Source organism: Perca flavescens, chromosome 11, assembly GCF_004354835.1.
Source record: "Perca flavescens isolate YP-PL-M2 chromosome 11, PFLA_1.0, whole genome shotgun sequence".
Lineage (NCBI taxonomy): Eukaryota > Metazoa > Chordata > Actinopteri > Perciformes > Percidae > Perca > Perca flavescens.
In genome coordinates, this window is record NC_041341.1 from 18988844 (window position 1) to 19006889 (window position 18046).

The 18046-nt window shown below is 39.7% G+C and overlaps 3 protein-coding genes and 1 long non-coding RNA gene across 5 annotated transcripts; 2 read left to right on the forward strand and 2 right to left on the reverse strand.

Moving 5' to 3' along the window:
* Positions 1–95: 95 nt before the first annotated feature.
* Positions 96–2001, forward strand: trappc2 (trafficking protein particle complex subunit 2). Its single transcript, XM_028590505.1, has 5 exons — positions 96–182; positions 442–568; positions 832–976; positions 1618–1703; positions 1801–2001. The coding sequence occupies exons 2-5, from the start codon at positions 476–478 to the stop codon at positions 1897–1899; spliced, it is 423 nt and encodes a 140-aa protein (XP_028446306.1). The 5' UTR covers positions 96–182; positions 442–475; the 3' UTR covers positions 1900–2001.
* Positions 1999–5192, reverse strand: rab9a (RAB9A, member RAS oncogene family). The gene is made up of 3 exons (XM_028590504.1): positions 4691–5192; positions 4221–4342; positions 1999–4065 (listed from the first exon to the last, which is right to left on the reverse strand). The coding sequence occupies exon 3, from the start codon at positions 4024–4026 to the stop codon at positions 3418–3420; it is 609 nt and encodes a 202-aa protein (XP_028446305.1). The 5' UTR covers positions 4027–4065; positions 4221–4342; positions 4691–5192; the 3' UTR covers positions 1999–3417.
* On the forward strand, positions 4765–12036 carry LOC114563710 (uncharacterized). 2 transcript variants are annotated; one of them, XR_003693671.1, is made up of 3 exons: positions 4765–4925; positions 8899–9027; positions 11341–12036. It is a non-coding gene; the product is annotated as an uncharacterized LOC114563710 (long non-coding RNA). The 2 variants fall into 2 exon arrangements; XR_003693670.1 differs by lacking the exon at positions 4765–4925 and adding an exon at positions 4943–5248.
* On the reverse strand, positions 7932–16750 carry egfl6 (EGF-like-domain, multiple 6). Its single transcript, XM_028590503.1, has 13 exons — positions 16469–16750; positions 15064–15170; positions 14733–14825; positions 14398–14517; positions 14184–14303; positions 12646–12780; positions 12440–12562; positions 11913–11975; positions 11272–11505; positions 9404–9478; positions 9221–9313; positions 8874–9136; positions 7932–8602 (listed from the first exon to the last, which is right to left on the reverse strand). Exons 1-13 carry the CDS (start codon positions 16540–16542, stop codon positions 8495–8497), a joined length of 1608 nt encoding a protein of 535 aa, XP_028446304.1. The 5' UTR covers positions 16543–16750; the 3' UTR covers positions 7932–8494.
* Between the last annotated feature and the right edge of the window lie 1296 nt (positions 16751–18046).

The following is an 18046-nucleotide window of genomic DNA, read 5'->3' on the forward strand; positions in this document are numbered from 1 at the left end:
TAATGTATTATATATATATCTTTAATGCAATACGGATTTTTTATGAAGTTAAGCTAAAAACAGCTCCCGCCGAACCGTTTTACAGCAGATAACTAATAATTACATTTCAGATAGCGCTGCTTGACCATGTCGTCATCTTTGTGCGACTGCTATCGTTTCTCTCCAGGAAGCAAAATTAACAGGTAAACAAAAGTCAGTTGTATCAAAGTAATAAGCTTTCACTGTTGTGCTTGCTTTGCGTTCCTATACTCTTTCAAGGCGTAATGCGTTTTCTTTATTTTTATAGTCTCACAAGAATCACTTAAAGACTTAAACGACGTTAAGCGTTTGTGGAGCACTGCGGCTAACGTTAGCTTGCTAGCTGAAAGGTTCAATCAATTGGGTGGTATTGACATTTGGCAAGATTAAATTGTTTAACCTGTTGTTTTGAATTGTTTTCAGGGCAGTTTGTCTTTGCTAAGAAGAAGGTGAAACGATGTCTGGAAGTTTTTATTTTGTCATGGTTGGTCACCAGGACAACCCTGTGTTTGAGATGGAGTTCTTGCCAGCTGGGAAGGTTGAATCAAAGGTAACATGGCTTTATTAATAACACCAGCAACTATTCTACTACATATTGTGCAATAACAGTGGTAAACAAATTATAAGTGTTATATATTAGCCTAGCCATAGACTACAGCATAATTGTCAGGATATAATCTAGGAAGTATGAGTGTGACCACACTAGACTGTCTTTAATGTAAGTGGTACAGGACCTTTACAGTTATTTATAGGAAATGATAATGTCTGTTAATTTATTATGTTGTTTGATATGATTTGTGTCATTAACCACAGGATGACCATCGTCACCTGAACCAGTTCATTGCACACGCTGCCCTGGATTTGGTTGATGAAAACATGTGGCTGTCCAACAATATGTACTTGAAAACTGTAGACAAGTTCAACGAGTGGTTTGTTTCTGCCTTTGTTACTGCAGGACATATCCTTTTTATTCCATTTGATTCTTCGCTTTTTATTCCCTCACAGAAGACTATACATCATTCTTGATTCGCAATCAAAAATTGATCAAATATTGCCATGTTGTAGTTTACTGACAGAAGAGCGACAAAACTCCCTACATGGCTAAAATATCATGTTTAATAAACTAATTTCAGAGGTGTACATCTGTAATTTGGATACAACAATGCAAGATAACCGAAACAATTAAGTCTATTAATCGACAGAAAAAAAATTCAAGTTTTGATTTATCAACTAAAACTGACCAATATTCTTTCAATCCAGCATGTTAAACATAAAGATGTGTTGCTATTCTGTTTTATATCATTGTAAATTGAATATTTGACTTTGAGTTTTGGGGCTGTTGGTTGAACAAAACAAGCAATTTTAAGATGTTACCTTAGGCTCTGGCAAATTGTGATGGGCATTTTTCAATATAACAAATAACAGAAAAAAAATATTTAACAGGTTAATTGATAATGAAAATAATTAGCTGAAGCCCCACTGCCACTTTTTAACATGTTAGTTTGCAGTATGTGATATTTTTAGAAGTCAGTCATATTGTGTATTGTATATCATCAAGGAATTCATTGGCATGGTATTTTCTTTAATTATTTGCCGTACATATCAGATTCATCATGCTGCATGATGTGCGACAAGAAGATGGAATCAAGAACTTCTTTAATGATGTATATGATTTATACATTAAGGTAAGTTGTCTCCCATATGAATAGAATAACTTTGCATGAGGTAACATTTTGGTCTATTTCTTCCTTCAGTGTTGGATTTTTTTATTTTGTCTTCCAGTTTGCAATGAATCCATTTTATGAAATCAATGCACCGATCCGCTCAACAGCTTTCGAGAGGAAAGTACAGTTTCTTGGAAAGAAACATCTCCTGAGTTAATTACTTCATATACACAAGTACTTTAATGTGTCTTTCCTATTTGTACATATACACAACCCATAATTGATGTATGTCTTTTCTATTAAACATTTTCTTGTCTGATGTAAAGTTGTTTTTATTTCTTGCAATGAGGTGAGCTGTAAGTATGGCTAAGGTATGTTGATGATCAACATTAGACTTTAAGGCATTAAAGCTTAAACTTATCCCAAGAGTGCTTGACCAATAATGGGGGAAAAAAACATTGTGATTAAAAGACACAATCTTGTGCCTTGACATAGATACTTTGTTATCTAGCTGTTTAGGCATTATATCATTGCAGTGGTTACAAAACACAGCAGAATGTTAACATTCAGTTAGAACATTAAGATAATAAACACACTCAGAGTTTTCAGGCTACAAAACATGCTTTAAGAGACAGTTCTTAGGTGGTTTATTTATCATTTGCCATACCAGTAATACAACTTTGAATATGAATGAAATGTGAATAAGAAACAAGGTAAATAAATGGTTCACCATTGTAAATATTAAGCTGTGGGGAAAGACTTTAAACTGCAAGTATAAAAATGTTAATAGAGTGCTTTAAAGATCAAAATCATTATTTAAAACAAACCCAACAATGAGGATAACAGTTTACTCAATCATGACTGCTATTCCAATGCACTGTCCTCAAGGCAATATTGATTCAGTGACTTGTAAGGTAAAAACGGTTTACAAAATACAAATGTTTCCAGAAGCTTAAATACACCATATGCCATGCATGTTAACTTTGCTTTAATATTGATCTTCTATTGGGGATCTTGTCCCTCAGTGCTTTCAGCATACAATCTATTCACTAAGCAAAATGTGCACAAAGAAGACCTAAAAGGTGCAATAATCACAACAAGCCTAAATTTGTTAGTTACACATAGTAGTGCCTTAACTACTTCATAATTCTCACAAATAATGTTATTGGGCTGTATAAGTTAATTAGGCAGTTATTTTCTGTATATAAATATATAGGCCATCACTGTGTTATTACATTTAGGAGTAAAGTTCAGAAACACTTTCATGATCGCACTCCCAAGGTAGTACACAGGTAGTAGTTTTGAAAGACACATTATAATACGCATTCATGACGGAAAACCATTTGAGAGGGAAGTGAAACTTTTCAAATATATTGCCTTTGTTTTATCATGACAGATTTTTAGTTCCCAGCAAGTAATCTTGGGCCAACACAAAATATAGTTTATTTTTCTGCTACCCATCCAAAGCCTGACTTTTGAACTGTGGCAAAGCTGAGTAAATGATTCAGTGATTTCATTTTTATTTGTAATTACACTGGGATGAATTTAGTGTTTCCTCTTTCCCTTCAAATAGAAGTCAGATTATTAGCATTATCAAACCTTCAACAGTATAACAAATCATAAAGCCAGTAGCATAATTTGTTTAAATAAGATGTTATTACAGCATTGTAAACATACAGCCTCATCACATAACAGGCATAACAGCAATGTATTGTTAGTGATAACCCCTGAAATGTTATGAACAGCAAGTGGTAGCAGAGCGAGGCTTTCTGTGAAGCTTAACTGTGTCTGTGGGGATGAGGTGGTCCGTTCTTTCATCCAGTGCCAACACTCTACGCACTGCCTCCTCGAAGGCCACCGCTACATTGGTGGCATCCTTGGCACTGGTCTCATAATAGGGGTAGTCACCGTTCTCCTGGCACCATTGCCGAGCCTCCTCAGAAGACACCTGCCTTTCTGTAACGTCCAGTTTGTTGCCCAAGACTACAAATGGGAACTTCTCTGGCTCCTTGACATCTGCATAGTAGATGAACTCCTTCTTCCAGTTGCCTAAGTTGAGAAAACTCTGGCTGTCATCTACACTGAATGTGAGCAGGCAGCAGTCAGAGCCACGATAGAAAGGAGTCCTCAAGCTGCGAAAGCGCTCCTGGCCAGCAGTGTCCCAGATCTGTAGGGTAACCTGGTGGCCATCTACCTCCAGTTCCTTGTTGAGGAACTCTACACCAATGGTGTGGAAAAGGTGTGCATCAAACTTGTTGGTAACATAACGATTCATGATGGAGCTTTTTCCGACACCACCATCGCCCAGCAGAATGACTTTAAGCAGGGATGTCTTTGTTGTCATGGCTATTCACTCCCGACTGACCACTTTGAAATAATGTACCTAATGGAGAGATGCAATGTGCAAAATAGATTTGTATTACCTGTACAACACTATAATATACTTTTTTTTATAAAATATTGTGACCAATAACCACTTCTTTTTTTATTTAAAGAAACACAATTTCTTATAGATGTTTTGAGGATTTTTGTTTTTACCCCTGATTGATTTTGGCCTCCTCCACTTGTCCAGATCATGTGCTGTAGACCCTATAGTCCTTGGTCACATGCTCATATGTTTAATGTTGATGTGAGCAGCCATGTAGGTAACGTTCAGCCAGCTGTAACACAGCAGTTTCCTGATTAACCAATGGCCCATGACAGCAGCTGAGAAGCCCCATTGCAATAAATCACTCATCTGCTACCAAACGTTCAATACACTGTTTGCGAGCAGTCCAACAGGGTATAATAAGATTTAGCTTGTGACATATAACGTACACGTTATTAAACTAATAGCTGTAGAACATGGTAGCACGCTAGTATGCAGTCTGAATTGTGTCTCTCAGCTAGCTAGCTACGTGTTAGCTCAGCTAGGCTAACACAAAAATGAAAACAAGGGAACACAGCTGGAGTTGACACAGCATTCGCTAGCTCAGGTTTACTTGCAGGTAATATTGCTAGTAGCGTACCTTACACGTTGGGCCAGACAGCGGTTGAATCAACAAGAAACACGAAATAATATTAACGTTAATAAATATGTTTGACAGCTCCTCGTCTTGGTGTGACTCGAGATAAGGTCGCACTGTTTCCTGTTGAACCCATAAAGCTCAGCGCTAACGCAGCTAGCTGCTAAGAAGCTAACGATACACGGGCAGCCTCGGATCATGTGATCTTGTCAGACAGAAACAACCAACGAGCGCTGAGGTAACGTTTCAGGCCCTCTATGTTCAGACCCCATACAATTTCTAGCTACATTATAGCACTAGCTATAGCTATATTGTTCGCACACGTTATACCGTTCTTATTTAAAAAGTCGCTCGACACGTACAGTTACTTTTAAACCAACGACTTTGCTGAGTGTTCTTTAACACATTTTTACTTCTTTGTATTATGCATGCGTTCAACCACCAGAGAGCGACATTTACGTTAGTTAGCTGTTATCTCCCAGCATCCCAGCTGCCCACATGGCTGCACATCATTGCACACGGAGACAAAATCCACTCGACCTCAAAACCACCTAGCTAACGGTAACATACTTGTAGCACTGTCAGCATATTTGTGGGAATTTATGGAAGGAATTTTACACCACATAGCAATACCATAATGTAGGCTACAGCAACTTCAAAGTTATGTACAACAATATTAGCAACACAATGTAGGCCTACACATCGTTTACTAACGTTCGAAAATTATGCTTTTTATGCAGTGGCCCAGCGCCGGCCCGAGCCTTTTGGGGGCCCTAAGCAGAATTTGATTGGGGGGGCCCCCCCTCCCACCACGCGGAGTCACCTGTGCTTGACGATTATTGACACAAATGTCACGCTATAATGTTACATTATAAATGAATACAGTGAGGTTTATGAACTACTGCCCCCCCGGGGCACAGATGCATAAGGACCCTCCCCCCTATTCTATTTGTGCAAAAGTGGATGCAAACGGCGAGGGGGGGTCTGGGGGTGCTCCCCCAGAAAATTTTGAATTTGGTAGATGTGATTTCCTGTATTCTGGTGCATTTTGGGGATGGTCAGCTAGAGAAGGGCAATACCTAAATTTGTTCAGATTCATAGCCTTTTGCTTTTTGATTTATTAAGGTAGTGACTTCACCCAACTACTTGGGCTTCAGGGCCAAACAATACTGACATACTCAGTAGGAAGTAGGGCTGGGCGATATGGCCTCAAAAAAATCCCTGATTTTTTCACAAAGAATCTGATTCATGATTTAAATCGATCCCCCCCCACTTAAAATTAATCTTCAGATGACAAATGACAAGATCTCTCTCTCACACACACACACACACGGGGCATGTATACCATTATGATTATTCATGCCAATTTTATGTAAATATTGGTTTGAGTGTTTTCCCTATCATTGTATTGGGGGGGCGCCCTCTGTGAAAGAGGGAAAAAATGATATTATGCTATATATTGAACAAACCTGTGAAACAACATTTTCCACAATAGAAACATGATTTAAATGAGAAAACGTACTGTTCTAGCTATAAAAATGGCAGAATCACCCACAGTGCAAGATATTTCAAAAACCGCTTCATACACGCTTCAAGGTGACGGCAATTAGTGGTTAACAGATATTCACAAAGACGTATAGCCCAGCAACAATCTATCTACCTTTTGGGGGTACCATTCATGATATATAGTAAAATATTGAAGTTGTGGGAAGTTTATATGGCTTAAACTGTATGTTTCATCCGTCCCCCTATGCTGTTTCATGCGTCCCGACCAGGAGGGACGCATGAAACATTACGCACGCCCCACTTTTGCTGTAATAATTCCTGAACGGTTTTGTTCAAAGCTGAAAATGCAACTGTATTTGACAGAAGACAGGTGTAGGTTGCTAGTGACAAAATATTAGCTTTCAGTGCGATACGATCGCTTTGTAAATTACGTTTAATTAAAACGTGTTTCAACTGTCCGGGCTCTCCCCTATATAATAATGTTATATATTCAGCAACCACTAAACGGATGCGTGAGATAAAGCTGTTTTCACACATACAGGTAATTCACTTCTCGTTCCTCAGTAAAAGTTCAATTCATTTTAACTTTAGTCGCGCAACCTTGCTCCTGTTTTCACCTGTTGCTGAGTAATGTACATTAACATGCCATGGTCTCATGAGTGTAGCATACCTGTAGCAAGCTCCTTCGTAGTAACTAGCGATAGCGATAAAAACAAACGTCGAAGAGGAGCTCCGTGCTACAGAGTGGCGATTGCTAGTTGTTGTAAGCCGCTACAGACCTCCGTCACAGCTCGTTCGTATCAGCGGCTTTTAGCTAGTAGATGTGTTGAGCCGCATCAGAGTTCTTCAACACCGGGTCCGGTGCTCCATGGTGCTCCGTTAGGTAGGCGGTAGTTCAGTAATCCGAAAATAGGTGACTTTGAGCCGGGTACAGAGCACAATGAGCTGCCGGTCATTTTGGCGGATATTGCGGTTAAGTAAGTAATGAAACGAGTAGTTAAGAAAATAACTAATGTTAGCCACTGTCGCTGCCATATATGTCAATGGTCGCTGCCATGTTGTTTGTGTATCACTATGGCAAACGCATGGGGGGAGGGCTGGGCCCATTCGAAACTACGGGAGCCCAGATGGGACCGTCGGCGAATGTTAAGAGGGAAAAACAACACTCGGTTGGGGGCCCCCTAGTGGCCAGGGGGCCCCAAACAGCCGCTTAGTTCGCTTATGCCTCGGGCCGGCTCTGCAGTGGCCTCATTGAATAAACATTATTAACGAGTAACGTTAAACAGCATGTAAATGTGGAGCAGTAGAAGTACAGTATTTCCCTCTGAAATACAGTAATGTTAGTGGCAAACATTTTAATCAAGTAACGTACCTCAACATTTCTACTTAAAGCATAACGTTACACAAGTTATCAGATGGCAACATTATTGACGTTATAGTAAGTAAGTTTGGTATTAATTGACTCCCCCAAACAACTGTCTGTGATAAAATACCAGCCATGCCTGGCATCCATAAATTTACATTTTACTTGTGGTGGCATTTTTTCAGTCAGCAGACTGTGTTTCCTAAATTACCCACATTCTTTGTCATATTACCTTGGATTTTGTCCACACTGCAACACTGGCATATGATACATTTCCATTACCAGAAAATTCTGTTTGCCGAAAACTACAGTCTGGCATGATCAAGAAGATTTGGCATACAGGTGTACAATCATACAGTGGTAGACAGAGTTAAAAAAAAAAAAAAAAATTTAATGTAATAGTACAATATAACATGAAAGCAACATTTACAGCAGTTATGCACTGATACATTTTAATATTTAAACTAACCAGCCTTTGAAAAAGGCTGGTTATTCATTTAAGATTGAATTTCAGATATAATTTATCTAAGAATTCACATTACATATCATAGATTATTTTCAGTTCACTTCAGCAATCACACACAACAAAGGGCTAAGCACAATACTGTCACATCTAACTAACAGACAAAGTTAGCATTTCCACCTATTCCTGAGATCGGAGTTATCTGTATTATATGAGAGACCATTTTAAAAATCACGATAGAGAATAAAGCAGGATGTATTGATGTAGCAGCACTGTGATGGAGTAAACATGCATGCGCTGATAGTACATCATCTTCCCTTGAGACCATGTTTCAGTATTTTTTTGTGGCTGTCGTGTGGATAAGCCATTAGAAAACATTGAGAAACTCCAGACCATAAGAACAGACAGGAAACAGGAATCTTTGACATGTGTCAGAGCAGATTTTCAAAATGTAAATCCAGAGTGAAGATACTTCTTAAACGAGTGGACTGACATCGTCTTGACAGGGCCCTGAGGTCAGCACAACATTGTCCAGCCCAATCTCTCCTGCAACATCTTTCCCATGCTGAGCTTCAAAGATAATCTGAAAGACATTGAATAGTACCATCGCATCTTTAGTCTGTAGATTCCAGTGAGTGAACAATATCAGAGTGGTCTTGCAAACATACTGTGGACCACATGAGTTTTTGAGAAAAATCCAGTATAGCTAGTCACATAAGTACTGCATAGACTTATGATACAACATTTGTGCTGTTCAATTTACTTTGGCTGTTATTAGTGTTGTTAGCAGTTACAGCACTGGTTTGACAATCATCTATTACTAATATGTCTTATAAAACGATAAAATGTCTCACAGATTGTGGTGCCTCCTCTTTCCAGGCCACAGTGAGGAGCTCTGTCTGCCAACCCTGGTCTCTGCTTTGCCTCTGCTCCCATACTGGGTAACCATTGTTATCCAGCAGCACCCTGAGAGTTCCCACATTATGGCCCATCAGACGGTAGTCAAAGGTGAGGCAGAAGCTGCCCTGCTGAGCCCGGTCACTGAGAAGCAACTTCAGTTTGGCTATATCCTCTGGCTCCCCTAGGAATCCACTCATGGCCATGTAGTATTCACCACCTGAACGAGTTTGTAGCACTTATAAGTGAATGCATCTAAATTCACAAACATGAAATGAATCTTAAAACATAATAATTCTGTTACCGTTATGGTAAGCTACGCTCCAGTCCATGTCATCAGCCTTGTCTTGGACCCACTCACATGCTCCCTGATCAAAATTGCAATCCATGATAAACTCTAGAGGGTAAAACAATAGGCGCACATTAGCAAATTAGTCACATAAACAGTCATTGTATAACAATAGCACATAAACGGATATTTGATTACCTTCCTGAACTGGTGCCATTTCGATTTCTTTGACTTCTGTGGCCGGTCCGAACACTGATTCAAAGTCCTCTGATACTGTGTTTAGAGATTAAAGTAACAATTAGTGTGAATTCATGAATCTTCAGCTAAATATACTGTACAGTACACCCACTTGTCAGTTTATTAGGTATCACCTAGCACACAACAGTAAATCCTTCTTTCATAAAGGTTATAATGTTCAGTTTCAACTAAAACTGAAGCTAGGATTTATTTCAGGGCTGCATTCCTTGTGCCCTATAAATTGGCAACTGAATGTATATTATTTTAGCAAAATTGAATCATCAGTAAATGGGTAAAAGCAGACACAATTGTATCACAATTATACTCTCACAAATCTCATAAAATATGCCGCCTACATTTTGCCTCATAGACATGATAAAGAAAATTTTTCCTAGAAATTCCTCTAAAAAAATGTGATCATAAAAAAAAAAAAATTCCAAAATTATGTAGCAAAGATATTTTCCATGATTAAACAAAAGCCAGGGGGCCTTTTAACCAACAGGTGTAGACCTGCCCTGCTGTCACTCATGTCTTGAGATGAAACTACAACTTTAGGATACAGCCCCCCCCCCCCCCAAGTATTTTAATGCTCTTTCAGCAAACCACCCCCATGGCAAGCAGCCTGAGATAGTCAGACAAGTGACAGCTGGGGTTATTGAACCTGCTCAGCCAGAGTGTTAGAGAGGTCTAGAGTGCTGATGACAGACTTTCCAAGGAGTCAAGTCTGTTTGCTGACAGCTGTTTTGGGGAAAACATAATAAAAGGCTTGGAGGCTTAAGTGACCTCCCTCCCTTCCTCACCCTCCTCCCAGGAGATGGGAAGCAGGATGAGTTGTATCCCTGGGCTCTCAAATGCCGACAGAGTAAAATTCCTCCCTGGAGGTGACGGATGTCTTGGGGCTTGTCTCCTCTTGCTATCTGAGTTATTACACAGGCTCGGGGGTTTCCATAAAGATCAGTGGTGAAAGGTAAAGGTAACCTCATGTATAAGGTTTCTCATTGAGATGTATAGCTCTTCATGACCACACTGTTGCCTACTCTTTTCTTTTTATTTGATGAAAGTGTCTGGATGTGTTGCCAGAATGTGCATATATAAATACAACTCAGGTGTGAATGATGTGCTAGAAGCCATCATGTTTTATAACCACTTAGATTGATTCAGATAATTTCTTCATGTACACATTGCTGGGTTCTTATTTAGATCTTAATATTTTAGCTTCAGCCAATGGTTTAATATTATGATAGCATTTAAAAAAAAAAAAAATGCCATCTGAGAGTTGACAGGATCTTAATGTTAGTGACCCTATTTTTACAATGTACATGTGGTTCTTTGTTGAAATAACTAGGACATCTTTGACTAATCCGTATAAATGTGTCTTAGTATGTTGTTTACTAAAAAGAGTCAACAAATATGTGTTTTTCCATTGACAGTAACAACAGACCTTCCCTGAGTTATTAATGTTTTGTTAATTGTTTTATTAATATGTTTGTTTGTTTGTTTGTGTATGTATGCACCAATCCACCAATTCCACGTAGGGTAACTACTGTGGCAATAAATTCCTTTCTGATTCTCATTCTGATTATACAGATCTTGGAGGAGCCTGGGGACATAAAGCAACAAGCCCCTTTCTTCTCCAGTCAAGGTCTTAGACCTGACCTACTATTTTATACTTTAACTGCCTACTGAAAAATCGATAATTGTATTCAGATGCTGTGTAGACATCAGAGCTAAGTCTCTGTAGAGACTGAGTTTGTTTAGTCTATGGTATGGTTAATACATTGTGGACCACCCAGAATTACTGCAAGAAAGCCAAACGAAAGGGCACTTACTAAAAACATCTCCTCTTGGATTGAGCTGGTTGTCTTCCTCTTCTTCCTCCTCTTCTTCTTCTTCCTCAGGAAATTCATCCACCCGTCTCTGCTCAGTCTCGCCAACGTAGACCTCTCCATCATAGTCAAAAGGCTGCTCACGGATCTTAGGAGGCGGCGTTGCTACTGGTTCAGGGATAACATTTTTGATGTCCTCGTTGTCCAGTGTACCTCTCACTTGGGAGTCTGGGATGGCTGCAGGCAGAAAGATAAATCAGATTAGACATGTGGAACCGCAATCATGAGTGGGAAAGACAGTATTTTACCAGGTTTGTCGTTCACGTATTTTGCAGCTGCTGTTCTTGTTCTACTCCATGCAGATGAAGCATGACAGCAACGTTTCTTGCACATAACGTTAATTAGTGTTTAAAATTGCACAAGCATTTTATCACACAAGTTCTGTATATAAAGGGTCATGCTGAGGATTCCAGGTCTCATATCAAGCTGTGTGCGTGGTGGACGCACAACGTTTCCAGCCATATGCAAGGCAGAGAGTTTGGAGAGGTGTTCTTAAAAGTAGGAGGCAAGAGGAGAGAATGAATGGGGATGCAGGGCAGGGCGTGAACAGCGGAAGCAGAGTCTTGGATTTCACAAAATCTCACCATTGAGGAAATCATCTGCACTGCCTTTGTCTCCATCCCACGACCGCTGATAAAATGGCTTGACTACAAAAAATAAAGGCATCTTTCATTTACACTGAAACCCCTTGCATATTCTGTTCATGTTTGTTTTTTTACACTGGGTTTCACCTGTTGTATTCTGGGCCTGCTTTATAAAGTACAGCACAACCTGTCTTTCTCCTTCTTCAGATAGATGGCTACTGTACAATGTCATATACACAGGTGTGTTTTCAATCTGTGGCTCTGTCTTGCTAACATCTGTTAAGATGAGCGGTGTCTGAAAGTAGGAAACTAGCCTTGACAGGACTCTTGTTTGCTGATGTTTTAAAGAGTTCAGATGAAATATGTGGCTGTAAAACTGCTCATGACCTATCTGACTGACTACTCTCACCTGGGAGAGGCCTGAGACATGAGTTTCTAAAATATATTTGTGAATGGAAGGGTTATATTAAAAGGCATCCCTTAAACTTATCAATTCATAATTCTGCACAGTAGTTATTGGATCTCACCAGAGCATTCAAAGCCATTGCCTCTGAAGCCAGACTTGCACCTGCACTTGTAGGATCCTTGAGTGTTCACACAGACAGCATGGTGGCTGCACTTGTGGGTGCTGGCTGTACACTCATCAAGGTCTGAAATTGGAAGGAGTCTATTTGTACCTTTTAGGAGCAGAATTGATCACAAATGTTTCCCGTAATAAACTTGTATACCTTACCCACACAATCATATTTGCCGTCAACATATTTCAGGTCGTAGCCATCCTGGCACTTGCAGAAGTAGCTTCCAAAGGTGTTCACACATTGTCTGTTGTATGGGCAGAGGTTCTTCCCAGTAACACATTCATCAATATCTGAAGGGAAACAAAACCAGGGTGGACATTAAAGGGCCTATGGTTTTATTTTTATCAAGTTTAAATCATTCATAAAAATGTAAGCATAGTTGTACCAAGGACAACACCATCTTTGTGGGGTACCACTCTTCTCTGCTATTGAAGAACCAAATATGCACCCCAAGTGAAAATGGAGAACCTTTAAACCACGTCACATTAGGCAATATTGAGAAAATAAGTCCACTATGGACTTGTTTTTGCTTATTTTCGCTACTCTGTAGTCCTCAACAATTATTTGTTGTGGGTCGGTTATAGACAACTACTGTATGTGCTTCCTCTGAATCACATGGAGTTATCAGCTGCTGTTTTTCATCTGCCAGCTGGGATCTTCACCATTGTTGGTGTAACCTACTGAGTGCATTACACCATCCTGGTGATCATGAACATGATCGCTCACTGTCTTCCCACTTGCATCACTGCTAATTTGTGTTAGAACACAAGTCAGCTTAAAAAGCAGTGCTTCCACTGAGTGTGGTAACTGAGCTTGTGATGTTGTGGATGCAATGAATGAATGACTTAACACAGGAGGTGTGCAAGACAGTTTTTAAGCTAATCGTAACATCACCATTAGGAACACTGATACAGTGCCAAATAGTTGTAGTAGTCAGCCTATTGCTGTTAGAGACAACGCTTCAATTCATTAATTGACCTTCATATTTTCATTCAGTCATGTCATGATGTCACTTTACTTATATGTATCTACCTGTATACATGTTTTCACATTGTATGTATGGTCATACAGCAACTTAATGTAATGACCTGCAGCCAGTTAGCGGTCTATCATGTCTAATACAAACTGAATGATTGCTACTCTAGTTCAGGTTTAAAATTATACTTTACATTATTAGAAACTACTTTATACTTTCATGATGGATACAGTAGATATGCATCTGTCTCATAATGGGCCATTATTTGTTTGTTATGTTACATTACATCTGGGAATAATGTACTTTTTGATACATCAAAAGTGTACTTCTGCTGCAACTCTGATCTTTGAGTGTGTTGAATCCATGGTAATACTGAAGTTTAACGCTCCAGAACTATTATATTACTTCCCCTTTGTGATCAGTATGCCAGACTGGCTCTGTCACCGCTGAAGCAGTTCTGTGGGAAGAAATATAACTTAATTGCATCCATCTGAATTACAGGCCAAGCATGCAAAAGCCACATAATATAATCCGTACAGAATTGTTCTACTATGCACACACTCAGAAACAAGCCAAAGCCAATTCTTTTCTACTCTGTATTCCTTGTTAGAAAAGGGCTATGCTCCATCTGATTTTTCCCTCTCAAACTATATGTTTAAAAATCAATCACAGTCAATCACTGTGATTATAATCTATTGTGTGCGTGTGGTTGCTCACCTACACAAGTCCTCCCATCTTGCGCCAGTTGCAGCCCCGCAGATGGGCAGAGGCAGCGAATCTCCCCCTGAACTTCCTCACAACCATACTGACAGTGGGCAATAGAGCATGTCATAGAATCTACACGAATACAAACAAAAAAGCAGACATTTATAAATATTCAAACTTGGCAACTTTTTAGGGTATGTATGGACAGTAACACAATGGGACTTACTTGCACAAGAGCCATCAGGCATTACGGTATAACCATTGAGACAGTAGCACTTGTAACTTCCATAGGTGTTCATGCAGCGATGCTCACAGGGACGAGGTTTCAGACCACACTCATTTAGATCTAGAAATGAGAGTAACCCTCATTTTTTTCACCTTGTTTTCTAAAACCTAAAAAATGTACATTTTAACTGAAATGGTTTTTATTGAAACACAAGAGATACATATTTTCTGAAATTAAAACATACCTAAAATAAGATAGTAATGGCAGTTATCAGCTGGAAATGAGATTATCCGGTACCCGGTTTGACCTATGTTTTCCAGACCCCAACTACTCACCTTGATTACATGTCTTTCCGGTGTATCCGGGGAAACACTTGCATTTGTTGGGGCCAACACACTCTCCGTGCTTGCAGCCGTGGTCACATTGAGCTGGTAAAACATTTAACATTAAGAGAATAAAGCCAGAAATATCAGTGGTTTGAAAATAATGGATTATAGTGAAACCACACATTTCTATTTTGCAGGCAAGGTTTTTCCAATCTAGACTGTCATTTTCTCCACATTTTCTGGGTTAGACAAAAAGAATAACACTTGTTAGGACATTGTGTATTGTGGCAGTATATATATTTAAAGTATCAGTCTTTGAATCAATCTGGACTGCTCTTACCCTCACACTGTCCTTTACTGTTCTTCTTCCAGCCATAGCAACACTCCAGCCTCCTACCATAGCGACACACACCTGGTTGGTTTCCAGTAAGGACTTGTCGGTAGTGCCTTTGTAGAAAAAGAGAGGAGTGGAAGGGAAAATGTGTTATTTCACTGTCTCAGCTACATTTACAGCCCACCCTGGTTAATGCATGGAACATCAGATAGAAAATTTGAAAAATATTATGACATATTATTACAAAATAGAATATATTAACATAAAAAAAATTATCCCAACACATCCACAGTCTCACTGCGCTCTCCCAATTGTAGATTTTAGCTATCATTCTCTTTTAATTTAGGTCCTACTGGTAGTTGTGTGAAAAGACAACCTAAATAAAGTGTCCCCTCACAGGCTTGCTTAGTGATAAAAGTGGGCTCCCTGTGGAGCAATAGCCAGCTGACAGGATGTAGGCTACAGATGGAGAAAAGCACACTAATCAGACATTTCCTGCGTTGCACACTGATACCTTATGCACAACCACATGTCCTTCTTTTTCACTGTACCTTGATCTTCACCTGAATCAAATTTCTGGAGTCAGATGAGAATCTACTGTAAAGTTATTCTCAGTGGTGGGCAGGGAGTCAGCATTACATTCTAAATAACCCACATATAGATTATATTGCATGGGTGTATTTTTAACCTGTAAATTAAATTAGGATGCCATTTGACTTTGACAGTAAATGTATGTCCGAATCACACATCCAAATCTGACATAAGAGCTTTTAGCATCATTATGTCTGTATTTAAGCTCAGTGCCAAACTCTAATATCCCGGATGTTTTGGTGCCACAGGGATAGCATCTTATACCAGCCTCGGCTCCAGGGGGACTAGGGGAATCTGAGACTTGATAGAAATCATCCAGAATAGCCCACATGAGAGGGGCTCCTAAGTGTGACAGGTGCTCTTCAGTTATTAACAGTTGCTGTGCTACATTTAGCTGATGCACTGCCATAACTGTCATAGTCCTCTGCTGGCAGGGGCAACAGTGTGTAAATACCATCAAAACAACAGTTTTCCCTGTAAAGATTTAAAGCACATAATTCAGTGTCAAATAGGTGGGTCATCTTACTCATTAAGCTCCACTTAAAGTAAACGCATGTGGAGGAACTAGCAGTTAAATGGTAGTAATTCCTCTTTATGGCTACAGGAAGTTGGCCAAATTGTATATTAGCCAATCGGTGCCAGTGCATTTCAGAGGCAATGTGATACATACTATAATACATAGATATGTATTTGATATTATCCTGGAAGGTCTTTTTAATTCTTGACTGAGTCCAAGTAAAGTTTAGACCTGCTGCAGGTCTTAGAGTAGAAACATACAATACCACATCAAACACTCTGTTGCTCTAGTTCATTGACTTACCTATGGGCTTCCGCACTGCCAGAGGAGATGTGGAGCATGAAAAAAAGAGCACTGACCAAGGTGAACGGCTTCATGTCTGTAACCGTGAGCAGCCGCAGAGCTTTGCTTCTTGCAGGGCTGACTTAGGTTTCTGTGAGTTCCGACTATTCCTCCTGGGGGCTTACGCTCATTAAAATGCTTAGACAGGAACAGGTCTTAGTTGAGCCTGCACACAAGGCACGGCAGATTTTGTGTAATTCCAGAGCACAAAGTTGAGGTCTCCTCCAGAGAAAAAAATCTCTCTCTCTCTCTCTCTCTCTCTCTCTCTCTCTCTCTCTCTCTCTCTCTCTCTCTCTCTCTCTCTCTCTCATCAATGCTGCAGCTATACTCTGTGTCCCATAGTTTGCTTCCTCTTCTTTCTCTCTGAAATTCCAGAGGTGGGTTGACACTCTGTGAAATGACACTACACTGTGGGGGATAGGTTGCGACTTTTGGAGGTAGGAGTGGGTTTGAAAGGGGGGTGGGGATTATGTTTAGGGGTGCTCCTCTCTTCACTGAAACCCTATACAAGACCACATGAAAGTCTTCCTGTGCAGTAGGAAAAATCGTACTGTTGTAAAAATTTCAAATGCAGCGCAACCTATTGATTTTATTTTGTTTCCTTTCTGGGATAACATGAACTTCATATGCATTTGTTGCTTGATGATCTGCCGGTGTTTTTTTCTTCTTTTTTTTGGGATAATAAGCTGTATCGGCTAATTCTGGAACTCTGACATGCATAGGCCTGTCATTAGCAGCTGCAGAGCTCTTTGATGTCTTACTCACAGGTAGCACATAAACCGTTTGCTCTCTCACACAGGCTAATTCCCAGTTTAGCCATAAAAATGTTTAATGAGTTTTTATGCTTTCAAAGTCAGCTCCAACATCTGGTCCTGATCCTCTATACCCTTAGAAATGGACAGGTGATGTGTCTGTGTTATTTCACATTTGTGTATACTTCTCCCATGTTTTTAAAATAGTTGATTTTTTGCACTGAATTAATTTACACAATGGATGTCTGTCCCCTGCCACATTGTCCAAAGAGGCTCTAATGACCATTAGAAAACTGCAATGGAAACAGCTTCAGATGAGAAGGAAGTCTGCAGTTAAACACTGTAGTTGAGCTCAACAATACAAGTCTGTGATTATTTTGCCTGACATTCAGCACCGGTCAGGAAGCAGAAATGTTTCAGCTAATTAAATGTCTTGTTTTGTTTAGACAGTGTGAGGTTAAACCAAATTCAGTCTGGACACTCCCATTGTTGCACCCATTTATTGCAAAAATAATACACATTTGACTTCGGTGTGGCTCCGCTCGTGTGTTGCTCCTGAACAAGTCAATGTGGCATAGACGTGACTCTGAGCTCACAAACACTCCTTAACAGAGCACGTGGTTCATAACTATTAAGGTGAACCTGAACTCCTATTGCCGAGTCCACATGCAGAAATTCCTAAATGCTAATCCAGCAGGACGCTTGGGAGGAAGTGTGGTTGGGAAGCAGGCAGTGGTTGCTGCAAATATGCAGCATTGAGTTGTGGCATTGTTGGCAGAAAGTATGC

What these genes read in the sequence shown, in the direction of transcription:
- rab9a (XM_028590504.1), bottom strand. Translation starts at nt 4,026, where the DNA reads ATGACAACAAAGACATCCCTGCTTAAAGTCATTCTGCTGGGCGATGGT.
- egfl6 (XM_028590503.1), bottom strand. Translation starts at nt 16,542, where the DNA reads ATGAAGCCGTTCACCTTGGTCAGTGCTCTTTTTTTCATGCTCCACATC. An exon ending in CGGCAAATATGATTGTGTGG is followed by an intron (nt 12,563 to 12,645) that starts GTAAGGTATACA and finishes TTCCAATTTCAG; the next exon opens with ACCTTGATGAGTGTACAGCC. An exon ending in AATGGCACCAGTTCAGGAAG is followed by an intron (nt 9,314 to 9,403) that starts GTAATCAAATAT and finishes TTTACCCTCTAG; the next exon opens with AGTTTATCATGGATTGCAAT.
- trappc2 (XM_028590505.1), top strand. Translation starts at nt 476, where the DNA reads ATGTCTGGAAGTTTTTATTTTGTCATGGTTGGTCACCAGGACAACCCT. An exon ending in CTGGGAAGGTTGAATCAAAG is followed by an intron (nt 569 to 831) that starts GTAACATGGCTT and finishes CATTAACCACAG; the next exon opens with GATGACCATCGTCACCTGAA. An exon ending in TGCCTTTGTTACTGCAGGAC is followed by an intron (nt 977 to 1,617) that starts ATATCCTTTTTA and finishes TATTTGCCGTAC; the next exon opens with ATATCAGATTCATCATGCTG.